Below are 14,421 nucleotides of genomic sequence, written 5' to 3'. Positions count from 1 at the left end.
TTTATTAAAATGATATTTTTTTCTATTTAATGAAGGACTTACGCATGTAATTTTCATTTAATAATTACAAATAGACTTTCTCAATTGATATAATTTGATATTAAATTATAAATTTTTTTTATTATAAATTAAATTTAACATATCACCTAAAATTAGGTCTAAGTTGTCTGCGTGTCATGTCAACGAGTCTTTGTTCGTCGGCAAAATGCTGCCATCACTGATTAATTAACAACGAACATGGCGACATGCTACCATTATGGATTAATTAAGAAAGAATAATGTTATATATAATTATAGAATATATAAATGTTGTATAATTATTTTTTTTAAAAAAATAAAATTTATTATTAAAAATTTAATTTATTTTCATATAAATTTTATATTTATTATTTTTTTTAAACGATTATACGACATTTACACACTCATAATTATAAATATCATTTCTCATTAAGTAAAGTTAACAACAGTTCTTGTCAAGGAAAAATCAATGCCTCAATCACGAGATATAAAAATTGACACCAAAATATAAACAATATTTAATACTTTCCTTCGCCTAAGAGTTTTATTTCTTGTCATTTCTACATATTATATATTATATTTTTTTAATTTTAATTTTATAAAATTAATTAAATTATTTTATTTATCATCTATATACTAGATAAGAAAAAAAAAATTATATATGATATATATTATGAGAAAATGATGATGAGAGTTTTTCTTTCTCTAAATTCAAACAAAAGCCAACTTCTTTTTTCTTTTGAAATTTCCATATCCATTTATTGGTCCCCCCACATATATAATTAGGAGGGCTAAACTTAGATCCCAGCACTGATCCTAGTACAAATAAAAGCAAAACATAGATACCTGGTAACGTCTAACATATATATATGACAAAGACTCGTACATATATATATATATATATAATACTCGCTGGATCTAATGGCAAGTTAGCTAGCTAGCTAGCTAGACAGCAGTGACGGCGATTTTCATTCCGGATTGGCAGTGACCAGTAAAACTGCAGATGAAGAAGTTTTGCCCCTTCACAAGCTTGATCCGGTCTTTCCCTGTCTGATACACCTTTGAACCTCGCGGGGCCGTGCATGCATTATAACCTACTTTGTTCACAGCAACCACGTTGTGCGCTGCAGCGCTGTAGTTGAACACTGCAATATATAATTTAAAAAAACAAGCACCCCCACGATCAGTCAATCTATACCATAAACTTGTCGTAAAAAAATTTAAAAAAAAAAATGGTCTGGGAATTAGTTATATTCCAGATTTAGACTGGGTTTTATCTGTTTCGTTAATTGATTGTCTATTCCTTTTTGTTTGTTTCATTTTCTTTTCCTTTTCCTTTTTTTGCCCAGAAAAGTTTACTGTAATAAATTAGCTATATCCCCTTTCTGGAGGAATTGATCGTTGAGAAAAATAAATTATTTGGCCAGAAGAACTACTAACCAAGGATGTCACCAGCACGGAAGCTCTTTCCCTTGGGCCAGCCAGAAACGTTGAAGGTCCAACCACCAGCACCTCCAACTGTGTAGGTGGCTGCATGAGCCATCTCAGAGTGCAGCAGCATGCACAACAACATTGTCACAGCCATTGCACTGCCTCTTCCCCGAGCCATCTTTGTTGAATGCTGAGAGAGAGAGATCAGAGAGAGAGAGAGAGAGAGATCAGAGAGAGAGAGAGAGATCAGAGAGATCAGTGTGGAGAACTCTGCTGAGGAAGTTGGCCCATTTATGGAGGGGTGGTGGTGGAATTGCTGGGGCCCCCGTTTGGATTGACATAATTACAGAAGACAGAGTTTGGGTCAGAGTCATTAATGTGTTCTGAGCTTTAAAGTTTGAACACGGCGATCTGCCACGAGGAAAATCCTGCCAACTTGTGGACTGAGGCGGACCCAAAAAAAGTTTTCCGTGTTATTGACAATTTGTGACCATGGTGGTTGGTGGATGGCACGCACTTTTGGAAATGGGTAATGAACTTAATCTCTTTACTACTATTTTATTATCTAATTATTTTTTTTATTTTGTTATAATTTAAATCTAAATTAAAAAATTTAAAAGAAGATCAATTTTTATAAAATTAATTTTTTTAATTAAATTATATGATTACATTAATTAATTAAATTTATTTCTTTTAAATTATACAAGAATATCATGTTCTAAGATTTGTAGGCTTCGTTTGGTTGCAAAAATCCTCTCAACTCATCATTACAACTTTTTCAAATTCCAACATAAAATATAATAAACAATTCAATTTTTTCAAATCTCAAAATAATAATAATATTAAAAAATAATATTCTAACAATATTTTATCATCTCAACTCAACTCAACTCAACTCACTTCAACATCCAAACACAACCGTAATCTAGATTCAAAGAGCAAAAGTAAAAAAAAATAATAATTAGATAATAAAACAGTAATAAATAAGATGTAAATATATCATTACCTTTTGAAAATATATACTATGGGCATTGCTACACAACCGTCTATACGGCTTGACACATTTTTCTCTTCATTGATTTTTGTTACTAAATATATTAGATTATAAAATATATTTAATGTAATATTTTAACCTATATTAATGGGTAAACTTACTTTTATAAATTACTTTTAACATTTATCAAACATGAATGAATGAGACATTCTCTCCTAGTAAAATATATTCAAAACGTGGTCAGTGGCAAGCTGATGAGAGTTCCCCAAAAAGTGAAAATTTATAAAAGAATGAGCCTTAACCACCCACCACCACCACCACCACCACGACCATGGTCCAAAATTGTCAATACCTTGGAAAGATTTGGGTCCTCTCAGTCCAAAAGTAGTAGCTTTTTCCGCAGGCATAGACTTAATTGTTTGTTAGTTCCGCACATTTAATGAAATCAATGGATAAAAGAAAATTGTTCCCATTAAAATTGGAACAGTCATGTTGAAATTGAATACACACACATGACGACATGTTTTATATAAAAAAAGTGTTAAATTTAGGCAATGAAAGTAAACCTATAACGTCTACTTTATACCGGATAATAAGGGAAAGGAGGCCCATGTACTGATAAGAGCATTTAGTTACCGTGGGCCCATAAAATTAAGCCCATCTTTACCTTTATACTTGGAGAGGTACGACAGCTTCATCATGGCTCGGATTCAACATTTTAATTCTTTGTTCGTATTATGTGACAATCGTGCCGATAGCCAGGTAAGCAGTTTTTTTTTTTTTTTAAATAGAAATAAAATCAATAATTATCCTTGGTTTTTTGTCAACAAGTCTGTCAAATGTTTATTATCATGGGGAGTAGGTTTGTAGAAAAAACAAAAAATATTATAAAAACAAAAACAAAATAAAGCAAAAGAAAATATAAAAAAAAAAATGTAATGAATACATTCTTATATATTAAATACAAAAGGCTACAAAAAGCATAACCAAAAATTCAAAAATAATTTAACACTAAAATATTTAAAAAATTAAAATAAAATAGGGAGAGGGGTCCAGACTCGGGCCTTCCCATGGAGGGAAAGCCCTTCCCTAGGCACACCTTGCTTGCGATAGAAGGGGGGTCATCGTCTCTTCAATGTGTCGGCAAAATCTTGGCGACAGAGCAACAGTCAAGGACACTACCTCCAATGGCTAAAACGGTGGAAAAAGAAGTCTATAGAATTTACTTCAGCATTTATTGACGCTGCAAACTGCAACATTAAATAAAAACCATAAAAATATCCAGGTTTTTGTAAAAATAATAAGTAGGTCCCACAATATTAAATATTAAAAAAAATCTATTCATCATCCTAACTTTTATTATTCTCCTATCATCTCATGATATGACATTATATCTCAATATTAAATACAATAAGGTTATCAATCAGGTATGTGACCTGATTGACATAACTTCCGGCCTCTAAAATAGAAGTCTAGAATTCGAAACTTTCCTTAAAAAAAAAAAAATACAATAAGGTTGTGTTTATATCACTACTACTTGTAAGATGTATTTATAGAATCTTGATGCACATCAAATAACATAGAACAGCCCCAAGGGGGAGATAAAGCCGACGAAAAATACAAAAGGAACGATTCACAAAATAATGGGCAAAGACCAAGTTGTATAGAACAAAACCTAGGAAGTGGGATTTAGCTGATGATCTTAACGCGGACAACTCAGCTCTTCCTTGAGGTTCTTCACGGCCTCCAAGACTCCGTTCTGCAAGTAGAGGCAAAAACTTAGCAATGTAAGTTAGCTGCTGCTGTTAGGCGCATATTTTTGTGTTGGTGTGTTTCCAAATAACGGGTCAACATTCAGTTTATGGGTTTATTTTATGTAATTTATTTATATCTGTAGCAGTTTTTTTTGAAGAATAGGTGTTACCTCTAGAGAAATTCTGCCAGCAATTTCTACTGCACATGCTTTGACTCTAGGAGACAATGCATTATTGATGGCCCTTGATAGCACAGTTGCAGCTTCTTGGATGCTACAGACATCATCTTTATCAGGAAGCAAGTGGCCTTTATTCAGTGGTTCTGGTGCAACTCCAAGCCAAAACATCCTCTCAGCCCAATAGAACTGATCTAATATAAACGGACATACTACCTGTCATCGGTGTTACATAGGAGAAACGAGAGTACCATAATAAGCCACAATGAAATAATTTTTTCATAAACTATCCAATAGCAGTGCGCATGGCCCAGCTAAACGAAGTAGGACCTAAAACACCAAGAGCTTCAACACAGCTTCATCCAGTAAGCAAAGCTCGCTAAACTAATGTCTGTCATGAAATACATAATACATGCAAAAGACAGGCACAACTACACATGCCAAATACTTGCAAAAACTGGGTGGTTATAACAAAATTCAGAGGTTACCCCTGTCCTCTTTAAAAAAACTAATGTCTTGCATGTGTCAACAAGAACAGAAAAGGAATTTGTCCATTTTTGGGGTTCAGGATAGACATGAATTGCAATGAGATACTGAACTCTAAACTTATTCCTGATACTTTCCGTTAAAAACCCTGATTGACCTAATCCCTTTCACATCAAACCCTAACCCTAATTTCTCACATTAGAGTTAAAGTTGTGGCTTCAACCACCATCCTTTATCAGGCTGGTTTCCACCGCTTTGCCAAATGATGCATCAGTTCATTCACCTGAAAGGCTTTGGTTTCCTTAACAATTTCATCAGAGATTTTGAACTCAAATACTACTTTTTAATTTTTTTTCCTTAACAAATACTCTTTCTTGGGATACCCAGTAATGATAATATGAAGAGGGACTATCGACAGAAACCATCATATATCTCCAAATCCAATTTGATAAATCCCAAAATGTAGCTATCCTAAGCACGTCAGAACTTTTAAAAATGTGGCAGGCTTTTCATTCTCAACTCCCACGACATAGCAGCTATTTTTTCACGTCCATTATTTCCACCAATACAGCCATTTTATGAAAGTTTTAGCGGCTAAACCCTGTGAACATTACATGACATTAACAACAATGACAACATAGAAGTAAACCATTTAGAGTCACATCTAACCTGTGGGATTCCCGAATGTAATGCAGCAGCAGTTACTCCACTAAACTTACACAACGACAGGCAAAACCAAGCAGACATTAGTACCTTGCTTATTGCATATTTTTAATTTCAATACAAAACACAACAGAATATTCCTACCTGCCACCATGATGAATTGCAGCCAGACATTGCGGAAACAGCCACTTGTATGGCATGGAACTATTTATACGACAATAAGGTCAATTTCCAAAGAGGAAAACAATGATCAAAATCACTCTATTAAAAGGATATCCAGAATCAGCAAAAGGTACCGCATTGTACATTGATGCATGTGCTATCTGTTTTATGATGCCATCAATAATATGGTGACAATCTTCAAGCAAACGGCACTATGAGTGAATTGCTCTTTCAAGAAACAAGTGTTATATAGCACGTGCTTTGCACATGGAGCTGTTTTACCAGTGATAAGATTACTAGAAAGTTATGTAAATATTTATTGCACGACCCTAAATAATGCAATATAAAACTCACTCAACCATTTCAACAGAACTTAATGTAATCCAAGCTTCCTAGTATTCAAGAGACACACTCACCCAGTGAAGCAGAAGAGTTGACCATCAAAGATAGAGATGCAATCTTCACTAAGTTGTCTTTGACTTAAATGTGACGATGCTTCTGCAGCAATCATAAGGACAGCTGAAGCTAAAGGTTCAAAGCCAGCTGTAAAAAGAATAAATCTGTAACTAGTGATCTCTATTACAGTTTGAAGAACACGAAGAAACGCTTGAGGATTCTTCAAAAAACCCATGCTGCAAACAAAAAGAGAAACTCATTTCAAGAAAGTAAAGAAGGCCAATGAAAACAATAATGCTATGATAATAAAAATGGTGGTAGTCCAAGAACTTCATGATTCAAACAGGAGCTACGATAATCAATAGGCTAGACCTGCTATAATCGCATGGTGATATTATGACCTCATTAACATTGTCAACTGAGATTAACCAAGGCTTCTGGTAAATGAGCTCTATGTTGACAGTTATGAGAGAAGTCAAGAACAAAACAAAATTAAGTAACTCGCCTTCCAACAGAACTCAGCCCAACAAAAATAGGTGGTGTTGATGGAGCCTCCAGAAAATTTTGTAAAACAAGGTGAGCTGAGCATAGTACATCTTTTATCTGCAGATTCCCTGAAGAAACAAGGGCTGAAATTTCACTGCACTTCTTACATGAGAACTGCCATTCTAGAGGCAGAAACCAAAAGCCACAAACTCGGACAGTCGAAGGCCAATAATCTGTTCATGTTGTGAAATAAAAAGAGGGATGAAATTGTAGGAATACCTAAAAAATAAATGAATCTTTCATCACAGGGCACACAATTTTCTGCTTTAAAAAGAACAGGGGAAACCTCGTAGTTTATGGTAAATGACTTCATTATTTTTCGTTCATGGTCGGAGGTCAAATTCACCTACAACCACTCCTACTTGGTTTCAAAATGTTTTGGAAACTAGCAATAAAACATCTACCAAGTAGAGTTCATAATATATGGATAATCTGGAAGAGTTTACAGGATGCAATCATATGGATAAAATTATACTAAGACAAATTGAAACCATTAACTACATAAGGCACTCTGTAATCATAGGCAAATTTCCAAGGTGCCAAGATAAGGTTTAATGTCTCTTTCGTAGCCCGGAAATATATTATCAACCAGTAGTGCAATTGTAGGCATATTTCAAAATTTGTCCTACATCAAATAGTCAATCAAACCTCAATTCTGAAGCATTTTTTTTTATCCGTAATCAAAGTATTTTATTCATAAAAATAGGTAAAACCCAAGTATATAGGTAGTATACATGAGAAACACCTAGCTAAAGTTTACAACTGATAGTAAAAAGTCATGGACACTTAGTCCATTACAAACAATGGCCCCCACCCATAAGAACAGTGTTTTAAAGAAAAAGACTTTCAGCTCCTCCATTGTCTTCTTGCAGTTTTCGAAGCTTCTATCATTTCGTTCCCGCCATATACACCAACACATGCAAATAAAGACCATTTTCCAGATTGTTGCGACTTGTGAATTCCCTCGGAGATCTCTCCGACTAGCTAGAAAATCCACCAATCAAAAAGGCATGACCCACAATACACCAAGTCCTGTAAAAAAATAGTCCCACAAGGTCTTCGCCACCTCACAATGTAGAAATGGATGGTCTACAAAGTCACCCTCTTTCTTACACATGTACCACCAGTCCAACAACATTAACAAACGTTTCCTTAAATTATCTATGGTGAGAATTTTGTCCAATGCTTCTGTCCAAACAAAAAAGGCGGCTTTGGAAGGAGTTTTCATCTGCCAAATGCTCTTCCATGGAAATGAATGTACGCCTGGACTCATTAAAACTCTGTGGAGTGATTTGACAGTGAATTTACCTTTCATGGAAGGGCTCCAAATCCTCCGATCCATGGTACCCTCAGTCATATGTATAGAATACAGTGCTGCATAGAACTCTGTGATCTCCTCCAACTCCCAGTCTTGAGCCTGCCCTAATGAAATCAACATTCCATTGAGGGGAGCCACTAGAAAAAAGCAAGTGGTCCATTATCGCTGCATCCTTCACTCGTGCAAGTCCAAATATGGCAGGGAAAGTGTCTTGAAGACTTCTTTCACAACACCAGTTGTCATGCCAAAATCTGACACGAGAGCCGTCACCCACTACAATATGTGTATGTCTCCGAAAGAACTCCCAATTTTTCCTTATGTATTTTCATAGACCCACCCCATATAGGCCACGTACCTCATTCGAATACCGACTACCCCATTCATCCCCAACCTGTGCATCTATAACAGTCTTCCACAAGGCCCCTCTTTCGTATTGATACCACCGCAACCATTTACCTAATAAAACTTGGTTGAACTTCATCAAGTTGTGAATCCCCAGTCCACCCCCAGAAATTGGAGTACAAACCATTGACCAATTAATTAAATGGGACTTGAACTCATCCCTCAAACCACTCAACAAAAAGTCGCGTTGTAGCTTCTCAATACAATTGGCAACCTTTGCTGGTAGCGGGAGCAAGGACAAAAAATAGGTGAGTAAGTTGAAAAGAGTGATTTTAATTAAGGTGAGCCTACCACCTTTAGACAAATACAACATCTTCCAAGATGCTAGTCTGCATTCCACTTTCTTAATCACTACATTCCAAATCTGCTCAGATTTAAAAGGAGCACCCAAAGGTAAGCCAAGATACTTCCGGAGTAGAGAAGATACCTTACATCCCAAGAGGGAGGCTAGAGCTACCGCTTAGGGAACAGTCCCCACCGGTACCAATTCAGACTTTGAGAGATTAACTTTCAAACCTGAGACAGCTTCGAAGGAGAGAAGTAGAGCCCTCACAGATTGGATATGCCCGAGATTTGCTCCGCAAAAGATGAGAGTATCATCCGTAAACAATAGATGAGAAATATTAATAGAACCATAATTACCATTCCCCACTGAAAAACCATAAAGAAACCCACTTTTGATAAGGCCCACAATCATCTGACTGAGAGCTTCCATGACAAATAAAAAGAGTAAGGGAGAGAGCGGATCCCCCTGTCTCAAGCCACGTGAGAAGTAAAAAAAAACTCACTGGTGAACCATTCACTAATATAGAAAAGCGAACTGTTGAGATTCAAAATTCTACCCAATTCAGCCATTACTCACCAAAGCCACATCTTGTAAGTAGATAAAATAGGAACTTCCAATTTATATGATCATGGGCTTTTTCCTTATCTAGTTTGCAAAGTAACCTTGGTTCTTTAGATTTGAGTCGTCCATCCAACACTTCATTAGCAATTAAGACCAAATCTAGGATTTGTCTACCTTTGACAAATGCATTTTGCAGCTTTGAGATTAACTTTTCCATCACCGTACTCAATTAGTTTGCTAGCACTTTGGATAGAATCTTGTAAATCCCATTCATGAGGCTTATGGGACGATAGTCTCGAACATCCACTGATCCCGCCTTTTTGGGAATAAGTGTTAAAAAGGTAGCATTCAGACTTCTTTCAAAACTAGCATTACTATGAAATTCTTGGAATACCTCGAACGACTTTGCGTGCTTCTTCTTCTTCTTAAACAAACTTTAAGATTATGTGCCTAAAACAACCAAAAAAGGCTGCAACTGTCTCCTCACCCTAAACATTTTACCACGCTTTCTAGTAGTATTAGGTTCATGGCTCCTACATACACCAGATTTTTATTAAAAAAAGAGATAAATAACCAGATTTTCACCCTTTGCACACAAGAAAAAATACTAATAGTATAAGTTCAGAAAATTTTGAAATAACAAGGGCAACAAGATAAGTATACCAGGGCATTCAACAACCTCTTTGCTAAATCCATACCTGTAAACAAATTAGAGAAAAGTTAGATATTGGTATCTGTACATTTAGAGGCAAAGAAACAAATTCATTATTGTAATGAAGAAACCTTATTAGATAAGGAGGCTGTTCAAACCAACTCATCAATGAAGAGTAAACTACTCGTCATCAGTAGTAAACTTTTGTTTTAAATGCATGGTCCATTCACTTTAAAAATAAAAATAAAAATCATGTTGCAGCGAAACATAAATAAAAATAAGGAATGAAAAAAATGCTTCATAACTCACAGGCATCAAACATCCACAAGCTATTTTAAACCAAATGGACAGACCAGCACCTTTGAATACACAAGTAACAGGGCTTGAGATGTTCAACCAATGCTTGAGAAGGACAAACATACTGACACATTTTTGCCCCATTTTACACTACACAAGACTTCCCGTTGATGTAGCCATTTTCCACTTATTTTAGATAAGTAATAGTTTTACAAAGAGAATTACAAAAAAGAATACATCACAAAACATAACTTGATGTTGTACGTTAGATCTACTTTACAAAAAATAGATCTTTACAATCTAACATGCCACATCAAGACACATTAGTTTATACAGTAGTTTTTTCTTATCCCTTTTATGGATCTAGCATTTTCCTTATTTTATTGTATGAAGCTCCCAACTTACAATACAAGGGGAGATGGAGGTCTATCATGCCATGTGGGAAGAGCTGTTACTGGATCCTGGGTTCAAGAAAGAAGCACTTGGATGAGTTCAAGCAGAAAACCAGAGAAGCCTTGTAGCTCTGGACAGCACAAGCGCAATCACATTTTGATACATTATATACATCAGTTATTCATGAAACCAAATTCATATTTGATAGGTTATTCATGGGAAAAAAAATATAGCAGTAGTTAAAATTTGAGAGAGAGAGAGAGAGAGAGCACAAACCGTAAAAGGGCAAGGACTCAGATTCAAATCATCATATCTCCATGATCCCCAATTTTCAGTGAAAAGAGGCCACATCCAATGAATGACGTCTTTCCAACAAACCTATGTGTAGGGCAATATAATAAATTAATATAAAAATCGTGGATGTCAAGCCTATGTGAATAAGAGCGGAGCAGAACATAATAAAATTGTAAATCATGTGACTTGGGGAAATAGCATTTACAGCAGTAGCATAATTCCAGAATTTCTATCAAGAATTTCTACCAAGAAATATGAGTACCTTGTTAATGGGAGCTTCCTGGAGATATCTATATAAAAGAGGTTCTTCTTTTCTAAACTGGCGCTCAAATGATGAAGGAGCACTGCACGGTAAATTCAGATAAGACTAATGCAACCCATGCATAAGAGGTTTTGGCTCAAAAATCCCAAGTGCTGATTACTGGTTCCAGGCCGTCGCTGGAGATTTTCCAGCAACAAAATAGGGCCTTTTGGAGTCCCACAAATCCCCCCTACCTTCTAGAAAAGAAACACTTGGGGTAGTAAAAATCTTACTACAAAGAAGTTACAAACTTCCGTAGTTATCGCCACATGTATCACATGGATCCAGCCTCCATGAAGTGGGTGCACGGAGCATGCAACTAATGAATACAACACATTACACTAGGTAACATCACAAAGAACCATGTAAGTTTGTATCCAAATAGATTTGAGTCTCGAGAGAACCCACTTTAAGCAGAAAAAAATGTTGAGAGTATAGTTGTGTGCACGTCATCTTTCCCAGAACCCCATTTAGCAGAGACCAACACTGGGTAATAACCCTTTTTTGATCAGTTAACTTTCATGATAAATTTGCTATCTTTTAAAGAAGAGCTCCTCCTCTTCCTACAAAGTCAATTTGCGGTAACATTTGGGTTTTCCTTAGTGGAGAGACTCTTGTTGTATTGACTAAAATGAAAAACAAAAATTGAGGCTAGCTAGACACAACAGAAAACACATTATTACATGATGAAGTTCTTGGAATACCTATAGGGGACAACATATGGAGCCACAACTATGCAACGGACACGGAACATTTCCGCAAGGCTCCACCCTTCCTGTATCATTGAGCAGAGAAGATCTTTTCAGGTGTGTATATATAATCTTATGGAAGGCTATATTTTATTCATGCCTATCACTTGAGAGAGAGAGAGAGAGAGAGAGAGAGAGAACACAAAACACATAGAAGACACCCAGTAAAACATTTATCTAGCATTTTCCACGACATATCACACACACCCACTCTCTCCTACCATCACCATCATTGACAGCATGATGACTAAAAAGACTTTCTGTAAGAATAATCATCATGTAGCGATGGCAGAGAAATTAAATGTTCAACTTGAAAGGGAAGATAATTTTTTTTAACAAAAAAAATCTAATAATTTTTTCACAGAATGCAAGTTTTATGCAAGTATTATGATCTCCCTAAACATTTCCAAAGTAAAGTGTTTCAAGTCTTTTGTGAACAATCTTGATTCAATACTGCCTCTAGCAGGACGGTATTTCAATAATAAAAACTTCATCAACTGTTTAGTGACTTCTTTACGAAATTTATTTTGACTAAAATTTTAAATACAAAAAATACCAATGCAAAGAAATTTATTGCAATGAAATCACCCTCCAAGCTTGGGCCACATCCAAATATTCTCTGAACTACAGAATAGCATTCCCGTCTATGTTCTCTTTTAACTATTCTTTTTTGCAGCAAAAATGACAACTCCAGTGAGCCGCGTCCTAATAAGATAAAAGGATCCATTAGATATTGGCAAAAGCGTCTAGATGTAAACTTGTTTGTTATCATAGACACAACGAATTTTATCCATAATAGTTTAACTTCATACATTAGAACAACAAGAACTCTAGAGTGAGCAATCCAAACCTGTAGTAGTCTCATGATCTTGATCAGAAGAAAGAACAGGGGGTGATGAAATTGGGTAATAAGCAACATGTTTCTCTGCCAAGTGATGACCTAAGTTCTGCAACCAAGAAATCATGACATTGACAGGCTTTGTTCAAAGTCCTATTGATTAAATTTTCAAAAAATTCACAACACAATTCAAGGTAATATTATGTCGATTTCTTCAGAGGTCTAAATAACGATCAATCAATTTTTATGAACCCAAAGGCAGGCTATATTCCATTAAATAAATGGTGTAACAGAATATGCATATAAAGACCAATTCAGTAGGTGAAAGTCTGAGTAAAGACTGATGTTCTTGGGAAACCTCAGCTTAATTTTTGAGTCAAGGTTTGTGTGATGAATTCCTCATTGGTTGCTCTTTTGATAGCATGTCAGCTTGTGATTTGATTACTTGGTTTCAAGGTGCAGCCTTTTGGCTTGTCTTCATGTCTTCTATTCTCGTTATTTAATTATTGATGGAATGAACTCCTAAATAAAAGATGACGGGGTCGGGAGGGGTTACAACTGAAAAAAAATTATAAAGAATTATTTTAATTTTTCGTTCTTTTACAAGATGTTTGTGTATTATTTTATATCTTGCCAGCTCAAAATCATTGATTCAGGTCTGAAATAATATCAGCAAATATCTTTAAGCGATAAAGATTAGTTAATTAGGAATTTCAAAACTTCAAAAGAATCGGGCACAAACCTCGTGTGCCGAATGAGTTATCAGGACAACACTGTATTGTTTCTGGTCACAAGCAAACGCTGCAGCAATGGCCTGAGAGGGGGGCGGGGGGGGGGAGGGGGCGGGAAATATTGCAACTGTTACGGAGGGCACTATCGATATCCACTTGCATTGCAAAGAGAAACCAATAAACACGCATATCCAAGAGCAGGATATGAAATGTTTAGAAATACCATTTTCTCAGTTGATGATTCTGTTTTATTAATAGTAATTTCTCAACTCAAGGTAATGCAAAAATCAGTCGACTGACATTAAGAATACACGAAATCCGCACTTATAAATCAAAGAAAATATTTGTAAAAAGACCTTCAAAATCAATAATCCCATTTATTAGATAATAACAGCGTCAAAGTTTAGACACATCTTGGTTGAAAGTTAAAGCTCTTCTTACATTCCCACTATAAATTTCTTTCCAGAGGGACCAATATGAGCTAGATATTCAATGAGAAAAAGAGAGAGTTACGTTGATCTGGAAATAATGAAAATCATACGACTACGAACGGAAATAGGAATGAGAAACCGACTTACAGCGACGGGATAAACGTCGCCTTTAGTACCAAAGGCCATGAAGATTGCAGTCGGTTTATTTCTTTCCTCCATCTCCATCTCCGACTCCATTATTTTATCACCTGTTCCAGACAAAGCTCTTCTCTTCTTCTCTTCTCTCGGACATTATTATTTCATCTTTTTCTTCTTATTTTGGTTGGGTAGAGCATTACTATAACAGTGGGGAAAGGAACTGGGGAATCTCCCTCGAAAGAAGATTTTGATTAAAATCAATTGAATTTCTTTCCTGGGGTTTCTAATCACAAACGGGCTTTCAGTGAGCCCAAGCCCATGCCTAATCCTTGTTTCTGCCTAAAGAAGCCACCGAGCCTTAACTGAATACATGAACCGAGCTCCGTTAAGTTTGCTTGGACCGA

At 35.7% G+C, this 14,421-nt stretch overlaps 2 protein-coding genes across 6 annotated transcripts; both read right to left on the bottom strand.

The window, feature by feature from the left end:
* Positions 1-712: 712 nt before the first annotated feature.
* LOC109007045 (basic blue protein-like) lies at positions 713-1,715 on the bottom strand. The gene is made up of 2 exons (XM_018986544.2): positions 1,459-1,715; positions 713-1,163 (listed from the first exon to the last, which is right to left on the bottom strand). Exons 1-2 carry the CDS (start codon positions 1,625-1,627, stop codon positions 964-966), a joined length of 369 nt encoding a protein of 122 aa, XP_018842089.2. The 5' UTR covers positions 1,628-1,715; the 3' UTR covers positions 713-963.
* Positions 1,716-3,471: 1,756 nt separating this feature from the next.
* LOC109007047 (sterol 3-beta-glucosyltransferase UGT80B1) lies at positions 3,472-14,333 on the bottom strand. Of its 5 annotated transcripts, XM_018986548.2 has the most exons (16): positions 14,027-14,333; positions 13,460-13,531; positions 12,730-12,826; positions 12,436-12,584; positions 11,835-11,905; positions 11,092-11,173; positions 10,812-10,913; positions 10,548-10,603; positions 9,857-9,891; positions 6,586-6,799; positions 6,101-6,316; positions 5,667-5,726; positions 5,529-5,568; positions 4,368-4,589; positions 4,119-4,202; positions 3,472-3,693 (listed from the first exon to the last, which is right to left on the bottom strand). In XM_018986548.2, the coding sequence occupies exons 1-15, from the start codon at positions 14,114-14,116 to the stop codon at positions 4,146-4,148; spliced, it is 1,563 nt and encodes a 520-aa protein (XP_018842093.2). In that variant the 5' UTR covers positions 14,117-14,333; the 3' UTR covers positions 3,472-3,693; positions 4,119-4,145. The 5 variants fall into 5 exon arrangements, with proteins under 5 accessions (XP_018842093.2, XP_018842092.2, XP_018842098.2 ...); XM_018986547.2 differs by lacking the exon at positions 3,472-3,693 and having other exon boundaries at positions 3,960-4,202; XM_018986553.2 differs by lacking the exon at positions 3,472-3,693 and having other exon boundaries at positions 3,960-4,202; positions 6,586-6,694.
* Between the last annotated feature and the right edge of the window lie 88 nt (positions 14,334-14,421).

Source organism: Juglans regia, chromosome 13 (assembly GCF_001411555.2).
Source record: "Juglans regia cultivar Chandler chromosome 13, Walnut 2.0, whole genome shotgun sequence".
NCBI classification, from domain to species: Eukaryota; Viridiplantae; Streptophyta; class Magnoliopsida; order Fagales; family Juglandaceae; genus Juglans; species Juglans regia.
This window is presented reverse-complemented; position numbering and strand designations above follow the sequence as displayed.